A 16743-nucleotide genomic window follows, 5' to 3' on the forward strand; every position below is an offset into this window, starting at 1 on the left:
AAAATTTTTAAAATTTGATAAAAATTTTTAAAATTTGATAAAAATTTTTAAAATTTGATAAAAATTTTTAAAATTTAATATAAATTTTTAATAATTAATAAAAAATTTTAAAATTTAATATAAATTTTCAATTTAAAATTTAATAAAAATGAAAAATATTCAGAATGTTTTTATTTTTTAACTGTTTACATACATCGACTGAAAATTAGTAAGAAAATACGCGGAGTGTTGCTACATCGACTGACAAATAGGTAAACATGCGAGGAGTGCTGCTACATTGACTGAGGGTTTTAGTTTGGACAGGCAATCTATCAATTAAAAATTTTCCGGTCTTCTAAATAAAAAAAAAAACAAAGTTTACTTTTATGGTAAAAGTTAAAGACGACCAAGCAAAAGTATATACCCAGCAAACTTTCTATATCCGAATTTCAGTGAACCTGTATAGACATTTTGAGCGGTCCACCATTGCTATGTTCCTTGGTTATAAGTAGACCATTATTGCCAGCTACCAAAAGTGGCTAGCCGGTAACTAACTGCTATTAACATGTTGAAAAGTTATTGGCTGATCATTTATAACGGCTGCCACGAATGTTCCACTAAGTAACTGATGAGCAAAATTCCAATGAACCACTCAAAATGCCTATATACTATATAGACATTTATATAATATTTATATTATATATTCTTATTGTTATTTTGTGTATCTTATGTTAGAAAATATTTAAAATTTATTTATATATGAAGTTTATATCTGTATTTTTATAAAAACGTAAGTTTTATCTCTAAGAAGATAAAAAATGTAAAAAATATCATCGTGGTCTAGTTTTTAATAATAATTTTATACAACTTGTATTTCTTTTGAAGTTTTAAAAAGAGAAACAAGGTGTCTAAGAAATATGTAGATTTTTTATATTATGCTGCTATATTAAAGATTCGAAACTCAAATTAAGAAGATAGTTATATATATATATATATATATATATATATATATATATATATATATATATATATATATATATATATATATATATATATATATATATATATATATATATATATACATATATATATATATATATATATGTATATGTATATATATACAGGGCCGTACCGAGCCAATTTTGCGCTTCGGGCAAGAAAAGAAAATTGCGCTCCCTCTTCCCTCTCTTTCTCCTCCCCCTCCTTAAAAAAAAAAAAAGAAAATTAAACGAAAAAAATGATTTATTGATCACAAAATTTATCACATCAAGTTATAAGTAAAATTTGTCATTAAGGTTGCACAAACTTTAGTTCAATGCCACTTTACTGGCTTTTCTTGAGGCAAATTCACTAATGACATCATCAAAATCAATGTTGTTTGCCACTTCATTTTCAATTGAAATTATAGCCAAACTAGACAAACGTTCTTGGCCAATTGTTGACCTCATATAGTGTTTTATGAGCTTAAGTTTACTGAAACTTCTCTCACACGTAGCAACTGTGACTGGTATGGTGAGGAAGATGCGAATAGCAATTGTTGTGTTGGGATAAGCATCGGTCAAAGAATATTTATAAATGAGCTGCAAAATGTCAATCGGGCTAGATTTTTCAAAGTTGTCCATCATTGCGGCAGCTTGATATTTAAAGCTTGCCATTTCTGACTGGAAATCGGAAGATTCTAAATCTGCCTTGTCAATTTGAAATAAATTTGCAGCTTTTTTCTTGAGTTCATCCACTGAACTTTTAGAGAGTGAATGCCCACTGAGGTAGCCAAAATCAGAGGATACAGCAGACATCAGCCTCAAACCGCCACTCTATTTGTGTAATAATGCTGTCAAACACAAGGTTGCACTGAGATCCGGATTCTGTTTTTGCTGTGAGAAGGTGAGAGTCATCTTCAGCTTCATAAAGTGCTATTCGCTTCACTTTGTGCTTCCTCTTAATTGGAAAGCCACGATCAATTCCTCTCTGGTTAGCTTTTTCTGTGGATAATATTGTCCACCCCAACATCTCAAAAATTCTGAATGAAAGCCTTCAATCATTTCATTTTTTTTACGGCAATGTCAATTGAAATGGTTTTTGACTGAAGCAGTTTGTTTTCCCGGTCAATTAGAGAAAGAATTTGACACCAGAAATCCAACAAACACAAAAAACTGAAATCAATATGAATGAGAAGTTCTTTTGCACTGCTAACTGTGACAGCATTTGTCATGGGATTGTGGATAATGGATTCCAAAACTTGAAGAACATCTTTGATTTGTCTGTGCAATGGTGTAATTGCTTCTTTTTTGGTAGACCATCTTGTGTCACTATTTCCCTTTAATGAGATGGTCAACGTTTTCATCAGTTTTTCCCATCATGACGTGAAGCTTGAAAAAAAGTTAAAGATGGCTTGAACCTTCCAGATCAGAACTCAGGGCCTTTCCTTCCTTGAGGTTTTTTTCAAGAGTTTTTCGATCAGAATAGCATCTTTGGTGTTCATTGATGTTTTCATGCTCAGAAATTTATAAATTAAATTCAAAGTGCGTTTGGGAGGTTTTAAGAAAATCATACGCAGCTTCAAAATAAAAACATTCACATGCCCTAAAACCATTAAGTTGGATGATAAATTTTCGCATGATCAAGAAGATATAGCTAATGAGCTGAAAAAGTATTTTTTTTCTGATGCACAAATTTATCCAAAAAAGTTCCTCAAGTAATTAATCCATTAGATAAGGTAATAATTCCTAATACGTCACAGTTTAACTGAATTGGTGAGAAGAAGAATAGTACTAGTCCATTTTTTGTTATTTGCACTTTTTTTCATAACATCATTTAACTTATGTCTCTATGTACTACAAAAATAATGATAGTTCATCTTTCTTTCATTATTTTTTATAATGAAAGATAGACTAATATTATTTTACTATAACTGTTTAAAACTTGAATATTGGTTATATAGTACTGTTCTTTTCACCAAATCAATTCACTTAAACTTGTTTTTTTTTTTAATTTTTTTGTTCTTTTCTTAAATAAATTTATACAATAAGAGAGTAAAGATAAAAATCGTTATACAATAAAAAAATAATAAAATATACAGGTATAAAAATAAAAACCACAAAAAAAAAAACAATAACGCGGAGACTCGCAGAAGACCTTCAGGTCTTATCATCAAGAACCGCTCTTGAATATTATGTACATTAAATTAACATGAAATATAAAATAAAAAAACAAACCAATGTCATAGTAATAATTAGCAAGAACATAAATTTCGTAAGAATATATAAATAAATTTGGTATAAAGAAATTCTTGATACTCATATTATATACAATTATTATATACAAATACAAAAATATTTTGAAAGGTACTATTTTTATAAACACATAAAATGTGGATCAGATATACTATTATATATATATATTAAACTAACTTTAGAAGAGTTTGAAAGCGCCTTTAAAATGCTAAAACTAAACAAAATAGTCTAAAATAAAACAAATCAGTTGGTGCGGATGATATCAATGTATATACTGTAATAAAATCGATTGAAGTAATAATAAACATGCTTTTAAAGATTTTCCTTATTTTTTTCAAAGAACTTTTCCTTACCAACTAAAAATAGCAAAGGTTATTCTTATATTTAAAGGACAAGATTAAACTGATGTTAGCAACTACCGTCTTATATCTATTTTAGATCTTATATCTATAGGTACAAAGTAACTCTTTTGAAAGTTCCCAATATGCATTTGGGGTTTTTATCGGCTTGGGTAAAGCTTTCCATACAATTGATCACAAAGTTCTATTAAATAAATTAAAGATTTACGGTATAGGTGCTAGTGTTTTAAATTGGATTAAAAGCTATTTAAATAAACGAAAGCAATTTGTATACGTTGATGTAGTATCACCACTAAACTTGCATATTATAACTTGTGGAGTTCCTTAGGGATCAATATTAGGCTCTCTTCTCATTCTTATTTACATCAACGACTTTCATAAAGCCTCAAAGTTAATGACAATTATGTTTGCAGACGATATGAACTTGTTTTTATCTTACAATAATATTACATTACTATTTCATAACATGAATGAAGAATTAGTGAGAGTTTCTGATTGGTTTAAGACAAATAAACCCTCTCAATATTATTAAATTAAAAAGAATTTTTTTCCATCCTAATCACAAAAAATTTTTTATACCATATGGCATGTCACCACTTTTTATAGATAATATAGTTTTTAAAAAAGTCACAGTTACCAACTTTCTTGGTGTTTATTTTAATGAAAATATGACTTAGAGTTATCACATAGAAAATTGGGTTAGTAAAATTCAAAAAGCATAGGAATTTTATATAAAGCAAGGAGTTTAATAAATAAGCACACTTTACTTAAACTATATTACTCACTCATTCATTATTACAAAAACTGTGCGAGTATTGTATGGGGCAATACTAGCAAAAATATACTCCAATCTCTTTATCGTCATTAGAAACATGTTGTACGCCTCATTATTTTCAAGAACTGATTTACTTATACTAAGCCTTTATTAATTGAAATGAAAGATTTTAATATGTATAAGCCCAATATTTTCAAAGTTATTTGTTTTATGTTTAAATGTCAAAACAATCTTTCCTCTGTACCTTTTCAATAACGTAATAGCGTTTTTTTATTCCTTAACATTGATCAAATAAACTTTTGTTATATTATTGTATTTTATATTTTATAACGGATTTTTTTCTTTTTTATTAATGTTATAGTTAAAGAAATATACAGTCATGTACAAAAGTTTGCGACCACTGCGATTTTCGCATATTTTTTAATGTATTCTACTCTGAATTGCTTTTGGGCTACTTTAGTGCTACAATTTTGTACCAATTTGTGCTAGTTGTCAATTAGAGTCTAAAATTGATGTTTACATGTTTATTTTCAGATATAACTGAAATATTTTGGAACATTTAATATTACGGAGACCTTATTTGAAGCAGTACTAGTTAAAATGGTACGCGGCAAAGAACTGACATCTGAAAAGCGAGCTCTGGTCGTTATTTTGTACAAAGAGAACATTTCTATAAGAAAGATAGTCAAAAAGCTCGGTATTTCACATTCCACTGTTGTAGCTACTGTAAAGAGAAATCAAGAGCTAAAAAGTTTTAAATCCCGTTCACGCGCTGGGCGCCCAAAGGTTACAAGCAAGCGTATGGATAATGCTATAATAAAGGCAGCAAAAAAATCACCAAGAGCATCCTCAAGTGCTATTAGAGGCAAACTGCCTGGATCACCATCCAAGAAATCAAACAGTCGGACAATACTCAGACAATTATTTGATGCAGGCTTGAAATCTTACCGATCAGCATGGAAGCCGAAGCTTTCACCAAAGAATATTCGCGATCGCATAGCGTTTTGTCAGAAGTACAGGCAGTGGACACCAGCCCAGTGGAAACAAGTGATGTTTTCAGATGAGACAACATTCACGCAATTCTACTCATTTTGTAGACATGTCAGACGCCCACCAAATTAGAGGCATAATCCAAAGCACGTTATACCAACAGTCAAACAGGCTTCAAAAGTTATGGTTTGGGGAGCAGTCTCTGGTAGTGGTCGTGCCGCATTTGAATTATGCTTGAAAATACAACTATCAATGATGCTGTTTACTTGAGTATACTGATGGATAAGCTGCCACCATTTGTACTAATACATGGCATCACTCATTTCCAGCATTATGGCGCACCTTGTCATGGTACCAAGACTGTTAAGGACTGGCTGCGTTCTGAAAATATCCTGCTACTGGAACCTTGGCCAGGCAACAGTCCAGATCTCAATATTATTGAGAATGCTTGGACTGTAATGAAGCAGAAGATTGCTGCACATAGCCCAAGTTCTGAATGACCTCATCAAATGGATTAAACGCGTGTGGGTGCAGGAGATTACGCCGGACTATTGCAAGAAACTGTGTGAATCTATGCCAGGAGGTATTGAAAATATTCTCAAAAATAAAGGATTTCATTGTAAATACTAAAATATGAATAGACATGCTGTTTAACCTGTATAGTGTGAATAAACATTCGAAATGTATGTACTGATTTATAATTTACTACTTGTTTTTCTAAATTTTGAGTGCTTTTTGTAAAAAATTGCAGTGGTCGCAAACTTTTGTCCATGACTGTATGTATGAGAATTAAAATGGTTAATTAGAACTTCAAGCGATAAAAGTGACGATGAAAAAATGTAAGAAAAACTTTTAAATAAAATTTTGTAGCACTCTATGACAAGACCAATAATAGATTTCTAGAGTAACCAAAAAAAAAGGAACATAAAGTAGTTATAGGATAACTCGATAGGGTTATGAAGAAAGAATACCAAAAAAAGACTTCACCATAGTATCCATTTGCAGCAGGAGAAGCAGTTTCTTTTTGCAGTATAGTTTTACTAAAAGACAATAAATTCAGCTAATTTGTGCGAATAGCTAATTAAGTGCTTTGTTCGGATCGGCAAGTTCAAATCTTTAAAGAATTAACTTAAACTAAGCGCAATGAAACGAATTTGTTCTTCTTTAGCTTAATAAATATCTAAAATTCTATGCCGGATACAACTGCAAAGACAGTGCTAATTAACACTTTAAAGAAAATGCAAGATGAAATCTTTTATCCTCGCTGATTAGATTTACGAGAGCTTACTTTAAAAAATTTGCCATGTTTTTTCAAAACTCATCTCTTTTTTTATGTTTTTTAGGTGTTTCAAAAACTTCTACTGGTCTTACTACAGAGCACCGCGGAATAACATTTAACCAGGAAGTTCACACCTCCTTACTTACCAATAATGCATTTATGGTCATAGCCGGCTTCGACCTTCAGTTCTGTAACCAGAACTCTAACCACTACACCACGACTACATAAACCTGTTGTAACCTTTACAAGCCTTTATAATAACACCATAACATAACACCATCTATAATAAACCTTTACAAGCTTAACACTTAATCTAACACCTTTTTCAAATATTATTTCACAGCAATCATTTTGTATATTGGTTTATCGGTTGTTGAATAAGAACAACTACAGATATGTTGCTTTTGAAACCTTTGAGGTTTTCTCGACAAACTTGACGTTTCCAAAAAGAAACAAATCGATAGAAAAAAAAAAAAGAAAGCTTATTGAAATAATTTACATTTTACAACAAAGTTTTGTTTAAAGAATGTGTAATATTTTTGAAACTATCGTGTAACGTTTTTTTCCTTTTATGGTTCTTAAGTTTCAAAATTGTTCGTTTTGAGCCTTTAAATGGCTTGTGTTTAACTGCTCTTAAAAGGTCTGATTTTTTCATTCCACTCATTTGACGACATTCATACTTAACTCGGGCATATTTTCTTATATGCGGGCATAATTCAGTATCAAAATACAAAGAAGTTCCTTCAAACTGACACGTTTGTTGTCCTTGGCAAACTTCAGCAAGTTTTCTATATGCGTAGTCTTTATCTAATGTAAAACACATTTGCGTATCTGTAAGGGGCGATAGCGGGTTATCAACTTGACAGTCAACTTTGTTATCACGACCCCAAAATGCATCCTTTATTCGAATTCCTTGATATGCATCACACATGATATTTTCGCTATCACCTTGACAAGCTATTGCAGTGTTACTTTTATCGATTAACCAGTTTGATAATCTACCAGTGTAGACATTATTTATATAAAACCAATATGTGACAAAAAACGTTTTTAGTTTTAGGTGGTTTCCTTTCATAATTTTTAACTATTGTACAGTTGTAAGAAAACTAAAACATTTGTTAGATTTTAAACTATCTTATCCTTGGTGTATAACGTTAAAGCACAGATTTGCAATATTAAACTTTACTATAAAATTTAATCACATTTGATTTTCTCTGTTTGAATTTATAAACACTAATCGTTATAAATATTAATTCGTTTTATTTTCTTTGCAAAAAAAATATTAAGGTTATCGAAATTAAATTAGATTTAAGGTTACTCAGCTTGTTAAAAATACACGCATGAATAGTTTAATAACTTTTGCGTTTAACAAACAATTGTTTAACTTAAAGATTTTTTTATCTCTCATGATTTATTTCGATTATTTTTAAGTTTTTTCATTTGAAATAGCGATTTCTTATACCACTTAATTATGCACACATAATTAAAACCTGTAGATCCCGTTAAAAATATATCGTTTCAAATCAAAAATCAAAAATATTCTTTCAAAATATTTGCAGATCAAATATATGTATTTATTATATTAAATTTACACTCATTTTAAATTGCATTGGCATACTGTTATGGTATTGAATTCATCGATTACGTTAAATTAAAAAAAAATCTCTTAATTAGATGCTTTTAAAATACTAAATTAATTCCTAAAAAGAAATCAGTAACACAAGCAGTAAAAAAAAAAATTATATTTTTATATTTTATATTGTTATTTAGGTACCCCAAGAAGACCTAACGGTTTTGTCACAGAGCACCGCGGAAATGCATTTAACGTTAACGATTAACGAGTTCACGCCTCCTTCCTTACCGTGACGCGAATTATTGTTTTAAACTACTTTTAAAATAAAAAGAAAACTTTTCATTAAAAAATTTGTTTAAAGCAGTAATTAGCTGTATTTAATTAAGTATTTAGCTGGCTCGAGCTGACCGGCAGTGAAACTGGCACCGGTGGAATCGACTAAAATACAAAATCGAATTATATATCTTAAACTTAATTTTATTTGATTATTACGTTACTTATGGTTAATTGTTTATAAAATATGCAATAAGCATAATTACAAAATTATGCAATATGCATATTAATATGCTTATATATAATTATGCTCATTGATTAGATTACAATTATGCATATTGCAAAGTTTTGTAATTTGCATATTATATTATAATTATAATATAATATGCAAATTACAAAACAAGATGCATAATTATTATAATCTAAGCAATGAGCATAACTATTATAAGTTGAAGAATATACAAAATAATAATTAAAAGTCGATTAATTAATTACAAAAAATCATTGAAAGAACTAACAAAACATTTAAAAAAATTCAAAAAATTAAGGCTGTGAAGGTAAACTGTTAAGGTATTCTTCTTTAACAACTCTTCTTAGAAGTTTTCCTGTGGGGGACTTAGGTAACTTGCTTACAAAAACAATGCCACCACGTAGTCTTTTATAGTCTGCAATGCGTTCGTTGACATAATTATGAACATCCTCTTCAGAAAGTGAACTATCATTTATCACTAAGTAGGCACGTGGAAGTTCTCCAGAGATTTTATCTGGAATTCCAATAACGCAACTGTCGTCAACATTTGGATGCCCAAGAAGAATATCCTCAAGCTCAGCTGGAGCAACCTGGAAAAAAATGAATAAACCACATAACTAAAAATTTTGTAAAAATTTTATAAGTATTTAATTTTTTTTTTCAACATCTTCACAGACAACAAGGCTGCAAGCAACCACTATTAGAGTTGGAAATTACTTGAGGAGAAAAGATGAAATTTATGGAGCAAGATAAAGATTAACAGACGACTTAAAAGATTGCAAATATATGAATCAGGAAAATAAGATCTAGGAAGCAAATTCCAAAGGACTGATGTTTGAGGAAATAAACTAGACGAGTAAGAGTTTTTGGAGCACTTAGGAACAGTCACAGTGAAAAGAATGAGACTTAATTAAATAATGGGTAGCACGATAATGAGTTTTAGTAAATGGCACAAGATATACATATATGTATATATATGTGTATATATATATATATATATATATATATATATATATATATATATATATATATATATATATATATATATATATATATATATATATATATATATATATATATATATATATATATATATACATATATATACATTTATATATAAAATATATATTGCATTATATAAGATATATATATATATCTTATACTGCTGATTTAGGTAAGCGGTGTGACGTCATACTGAAATAGTCTGCTGCCGGGGCTTCAGTACATACATCAACAAACAAATAGTCTGACTCGCAGTGGAGTGCTGCTACATCGACTGAGGGTTTGGGATGGGACAGCAATCTTTTCATTCATTATTCTTTGTTTTCTTCTTCTTTTTCTAAAAAAGCCGTATCGATTTAGTCAAGTAAAAAAAGTGAGCAAGTGCTCACATAAATATGCTACAGTAGATAATATATATGTATTTATATATATATGTATATACATATATGTATATATATATATATATATATATATATATATATATATATATATATATATATATATATATATATATAATTTAAACTTTAGTTAAATATAAAATATTTTTAGGATTTATCAATATTTATGCAGCTCCAACCATTGAAACTGCATAAATTTTGTGTGTCACAATAGTTTTAGTAAATTAATATTTTAGGCTATCCTAGATCAACAATAATTAACAAATTTTTTGTGATTTATATACATATATATATATATATATATATATATATATATATATATATATATATATATATATATATATATATATATATATATATATATTTATATATATATACATATATATATATATATATATATATATATATATATATATATATATATATATATATATATATATATATATATATAATATCACATTAATTAATTTTTTGTGGTTATTTTGTGACTATAATGTCTAAAATAATTAAAGTTTCCTATTTATCAAAATTTATGCCAGTGATTTTGGCTGTAGATGATAATTTGTTCACGCTTAAATCTAAAGGTAAATATTTCTTTGCAACGAGTTTTACTTTTTATTACATAACCAATAATGTTAAAAAAAATAGCTAAAAATACACTCTACATAAATTGTCATAACTTATGACAGTAAAATAAGTTAATAATAGATCTGAGATAAGTATTTTCAATGATATATTGGGAATACTTGTTCTTAATTTATAATTGTTGTTCTTAATCCATCATTGAGTATTTTAGGTTTGTTTTGTTATACACTATCATAATGATTATCTTTACACAATGTCATTGTATAAATTAATTAATGTCATTGCATTAAATTAATTAATGTCATTGCTATTATTCGCTTGAATTGGACTGCCAATCGATTATTTACAATTATTATTGGTTAACAAAACTTTATTAGGCTTTTCTGCTGTTAATTTCTGTATTCAAGTAGGAGTTTCTCCGACAGTTTCTGTGTTCCGACCTGGCCTCACTAACTTTTTAAAAAAAAAATAGATTTTTTAATAAGCCATGATTGTTCAAAAAATTAATACACATTGATTGTTATGTCATATCAATATATCTGTTGGTATAATTTTGATATTATTTAAGTCCTGCTTTTTTGTTGTGTTTTTGGCTACTCAAATCGTTCTGAAAGTTGTTTAAGTAATTTTTTCGTATTCCAATCAAAATTTCTAATCACAAATAGGATTTCAACGTTCAACAGAAAGGAGTTTTTTGTTGCACTAAAATATTTACTTTTATTGCACTAAAAGTTAACAGTTTATTTCAATAAAACCAGAATTTCGATTTAAATCATTTTAAAATTTGTTCTGATAATTTTATCCCAGGTTTAGTTTTTAATTTTTATTTTGGTTTTTATTTTTATTTAAGATTATCTAAAACTAATAAGTAAACTCTTCAGTTTGCATAATTTTACATTTTCAGTTGACAGAAATAAATTAATTGAAAACACAGCTGCATTTTAAATCAATCATTGAATTTTTTTCTGTTAAATGTTTTTACAGACAAGGTTATTCTCAAATTGTATCCAAACTAATCAAAATTGTATCCAAACTAATCAAAATTGTATCCAAACTAATCAAGTCAACACACAATAATAATAATTACAATACATACGTATGCTAATACCTTTGGGTATACATAGTTACAGTTACGAAAATGTTTTTTTATTTTAAAATAATAATTTTACTTTTAGTATATATTTTCAAAATTTGTGACAATAGTATTATCAAAGTAAAATTATAAAATAAGCTTAAAGTACCATTTGTAAAATAATATCTATTAGATAATCTAATTACTATTTTTATACTTATATTGTTTTCTATGCATAATGATATTACTATCTAATGTTGTGAAGTTAAACTTAGTTTGTAATAGAACTCTCATAGTTTTACCCAATTTATGCATAAAATATAAGAAAATAATATTTTTCTGTAGTGTCCTCAAAGATCAATCTATAGGCAGATGACTTTGATTTGATGTTTTCTGACATGGTCTTAGAAGATGAGATGATAATTGCTCTTGCTAATCCATGTGAAATCGTTGTCAAGGTTATTGATAAAAATTTAATATAAATTAGTCTAGCCTCATGATGTCAGGTTTTTTCTTATTATTTTAAAACTTCTAAACAAATTATATTTATTATTAGTTCTAAACTAATTATATTATATTATTTCATCCTTATGCTTATCTTATGTTTAATATACAATAATTGTATTTCATGTTTTTCAGAACCAGATCCATCATTCCAAAAAATAACATACGAACTGTCATTTCTTCAAACATTGAATTCTGTTCCAATCTATAGCCGAGAAAGTTAAGGGAATTATCCTGAAACAAGTAAAAGCTCACCACAATCATCGTTTATGTTGCAGCCACAAAGTATGAATGTCCAAGCTACTGTCCAGTCTCCACTTTCTGTAGAGATTGGAGTTAAGGTATGTTGCAGTGGATTTATGTCTGTAAATAATGCAAGTATGGACAGACCTTTAGGTATAAGTTCGATAAGTAAAATTATTTGTAAAATTTGTAATGCCTCATTTAAATCATCAAGAGGAGTATCAAGGCACATTTGGAAAAAAAAAAGAAAAACCAGTTTTACTTTCTCCAAAGATAAAAATAGACTTGTAAACAGAATTAGCAATTAAACTATACGGTCAGTTGAGAGTGCCTTCAACAACTGTCAATACAGTATTGAGTATTTCAGCAAATATTTTAAAAGAAGAACATTTTCATATTTTTGACAAGTATTTTGCCAGAGTGGATATCCTTAGTGACAAGTATCAAAGAGAAAAATTGTTAAATAATTTGTTTGACATTTTAAAAACAACTGAAGTTGTGTTTGCTGGTGGAAAAGGTTATTATTTTTCACTATTTGACATTATTAATTTCTTGTTGCAGATTGATGAGTTTGAACAGCTTTTATGTAGGGAAGATGCTGAAACAAATTATCGAACAGATTTCTCCAACCACAAGCCATTTAAATTTTTTCTTAGCTTAAAAGACATAGAACTAGCTAACCCTATTGGTAAACACAGAAAACTTCATAAGCTGACTATTTTCTATGTTCAATTTCATTTGTTATCATTTTATCAACGTTATTATCAGTTTTTCCACTGGCTGATGTGCCAGTAAAATTATTTTAGTTTAATAAAAAAAGGGGCTTATTTTCAGTACTTAGAAGATTTTATTACTTCCTGTAATCTCTTGAATAATAGTAACTTTTAATTCAATGATTGGTTGTGTAAAACTATTTTTAAAACTTGTTATATATTTGAGAGATACATTAGCTTCAAATCACATTTGTGGATTTAAAACCAGCTTTGCACCAAAAGTATTTAGATGTTGTCGTTCTTGTCTCACCACAAATAAAGAAATGTCAATAATTTATAGAGAAGACATGTGTCGTTTACGTACTCATACAAACCACCATTAACATATTATAAATCTCAAAAGTGTGACAAGTAAAAAAGCAAAACTTTATTGGTCAATAATATATGGTATAAATTATGAGAGTGCACCTTTATCAATTGCCATCTTTGATGTTATTGAAAACACACCATACGATCCCATGCATATTTTGCTGGAAGGACTAGTGCCCCATGAATTATGCCTTCTGCTGCGATTACATGTTGCTGAAAAACATATTTACTCACTCGCTGCTCTCAATAGTTTTATTGTTCAGTTTCCTTATTCATACTCTGAAGCCAGAGACTAGTCTAATATTTTCCCAAATACATTTGATATTTCAGAATCACAAACATCTGCAAAATTCCAAACAAAATGTCCAATAAAAAGTAAAATAATGCGAACAAGAATCAAATTTTGATTGTTGTTTGTATTATTCCACTTTTTATTGGACAGTACAGTGATTGCAATGATCTTCAATTCATTAATTTCCTTGATCTTTTAGAAATTCTTCAACTTAAATTGTTACCAATAACTACACATAGAACTGTTTTGGATTTACAATCTCTTATTGAAAGACACAACAAATCTTTTGCTTTGTTGTGGCCAAATAATCTGATACTAAAGCATCACTTTTTACTGCATTTTGTTAGACAAATGCATCAGTTTGGTCCCTTAAAAAATCAATTCTGCATGACCTTTGAAGCAAATCACAATAAAATTGTGCTTGAAATACGATTTCAAACTTCCTAGGTGATAAATCTTAGCTCCTTGGTGTCTAACTTATGGTTTATCCTTTTACGGCAAAAACACATCAATTTAAAAAAAAATTGTAATTGGATCTCTTGTCTACCAAGTTGGTGATATTATTTTAAAAGGTAATTCTTATCAACTGTATAAGGTTACCGATCTTCAACCTAATGGCGTAAAAGTATGTATCATGAAAATTGAGAGTTATATACCTCATAAGTTTGCTTTTCATGTCAAAAGTAGTAATATGTTCCAATCAATTACTTTAGAAACTCTCCAAATTCAGCAGCCATTGACAAAATTTACTTTAGATTGCACCATATTAGTTGTGCCTAGATCAAAACATTGTCTCCTACTTTCTTAGTTACAATAATTATTTCATATAAAATTAATAATTATTTGAGAAACAAGATTAGGAAAAGGTAAAGTCAACATTTCTAGATGGGGAGAAATATGTGTTTTAAGAAAGATAGGTTGAAAGTTAATTTTATCAATTTTATCAGTTTAATCTTTATTTCTTTATACTTTTTAAAACGATTAAAAGCATAACAATTATTTAATAACTATGTAAAAGATTTAAGGTATGTGGAACTTTCTGCCATTTTTCTCTATAATTTCATTTTTAAAAGGCATTCATTAAAAATTATTTAGATTGCCAATAATTATGCTATCAAGTAGATTTTTGTTTTATTTTGTAGCTTATACCTAACTCTGTGTCAATAGCTCCATTTCATAGAATTTGTATCTTTATCTAGCTTGTGCCTCATTTTGTAGAAGAATATATTTTGTAAATTAAGTATTATTTTATAAAGAATAACCTGTAGCCCACTTAATTTTTTTTATTTATATGTTTGCTAAAGCTTTATCTAAATCAAAAGAATATATTTTTAATATACATTTAATATACATAAAAATTCATATACATTTTTTTTCTTCTAAAAAATTAGTTACCTATTTTTTTGATGGATTGCACCAATTATTTAAATGGTTTGGTGCCTTGCCGCAAGTATACCTTAAAGATATTGGTAGTGAATTGACACATCATCTCCAAGGGTGTCTCCCTGAGGAAACTCCTTCCATTAGAAAGGATTTTTATCGCCGTGTTACTGTCCTTCTGAAACAGTTGTATCCAAACTGTACTTTTGGAGAAGAAGGTGCAGTAAGTTTGAATTATTATTTAATGTTTTATTTTAAAATATTTCACACAAAAATAAATTAATAAAACCAATGGCTCACTATAAATTCTTTAAAATGTTTAGTGAAGCAGAACATAAGTTACTCTCATTAATTGAAATAGGGTAAACTTAAATCCAACATCTAGATCTAGGTCAAGATTAGATGAATGTGACATGTATAAAGAATTAAAAATTATGAATGTGACATGTATAAAGAAATAAAATTCTTTATACATGTCACATTCATGTGTTATACAAGATATAATTTTAGTTTTACATTTTGTTTTTCTGGGTGGTGTTGTAAAACGTGTTTCAAATGTTATTTGTAAGTGACATGAGCAAAAAATGAAAAGTCTAAGAATGCAGAGGCAGAGTCTAAGAATGCAAACAGAATGCTTAACATCGCTGGAATAAATGATGCCTAATTTGATGATATGTAAGTAATACTCATAAACTTTTTAAACTAAATAATATTTTTATCAATATTTTTTATAATAATAAAAACGCATTTTTTATATGTTTAATAATTATTGTAACAATTTAGTTATAAGAGTTATTGCAATATTTTTTGTTAGTGTGCTTTGGTACAAAGAGTCCAAATATTGAACACATCTGTTGTTTAGTGAAAAATGTGCGCTGTTCTCTGCCATATTTAGAACACAAAGATTACCTATTCCATCTTGAGATCCTAAGAAAACATTACCTATACTATTGGTACATTTACTATATCATTGATTGTTATATGTGCAACAAATTTTTTTAGATCATGGATGAGTTCAAAGAATGAACATTATAACAAAAGAAACAGCATTAGATTAGCTAATGCAAGTCGTTGAGAAATTGTATCCTAGTATGCCTATTGCATCTGCCCTGATTAAATTTCACAACAACACTACCAGAAGAGGGGTGCTGTACCCAGTTGTTATTGCTGGTGTAAGTTTAACGGAAAGTTGCTTAATTTTTTTTTATTATAATTTTTTTTAATATTAAGATAGATAAATAGATTGAGAAAATGATTTTCTTTTTTACAAAATATTTAAGCTGAAGGTGTTAGTTTTTCTCCTGGTCCTCAACTCATCTTAGGCGAAAACGTAATACTTGTCAACAAAGGAAATATTATTGCAATTGGACAACGCCATAATGATGCACTACACGTCCTTCAATTTCAGGCATATTATTATAGAATGGACCTATCGTATCCAAGGTCGTTTGGAGGAGTTTTAGGGCTACTGCAG

General features: G+C 28.3%; 2 protein-coding genes across 2 annotated transcripts in view; both read right to left on the bottom strand.

Moving 5' to 3' along the window:
- Positions 1 to 7117: 7117 nt before the first annotated feature.
- LOC136079392 (protein eva-1 homolog C-like) lies at positions 7118 to 7690 on the bottom strand. The gene has a single exon (XM_065795127.1). It carries the CDS (start codon positions 7688 to 7690, stop codon positions 7118 to 7120), a length of 573 nt encoding a protein of 190 aa, XP_065651199.1.
- A 1254-nt stretch (positions 7691 to 8944) lies between these two features.
- The window catches only part of LOC100198219 (uncharacterized), a 60514-nt gene continuing 52715 nt past the window's right edge, over positions 8945 to 16743 (bottom strand). The window contains exon 7 of the mRNA XM_065796275.1: positions 8945 to 9301. Coding sequence (XP_065652347.1) covers positions 9005 to 9301 — 297 coding nt within the window. The 3' untranslated portion in view covers positions 8945 to 9004. The remainder of the gene's footprint in view (positions 9302 to 16743) is intronic.

This window comes from Hydra vulgaris, chromosome 04 (assembly GCF_038396675.1).
Source record: "Hydra vulgaris chromosome 04, alternate assembly HydraT2T_AEP".
Classification (NCBI taxonomy): Eukaryota; Metazoa; Cnidaria; class Hydrozoa; order Anthoathecata; family Hydridae; genus Hydra; species Hydra vulgaris.

Excerpts from the sequence above, each read along its gene's own strand:
- LOC136079392 (XM_065795127.1), bottom strand. The coding sequence starts at position 7,690 with ATGAAAGGAAACCACCTAAAACTAAAAACGTTTTTTGTCACATATTGG.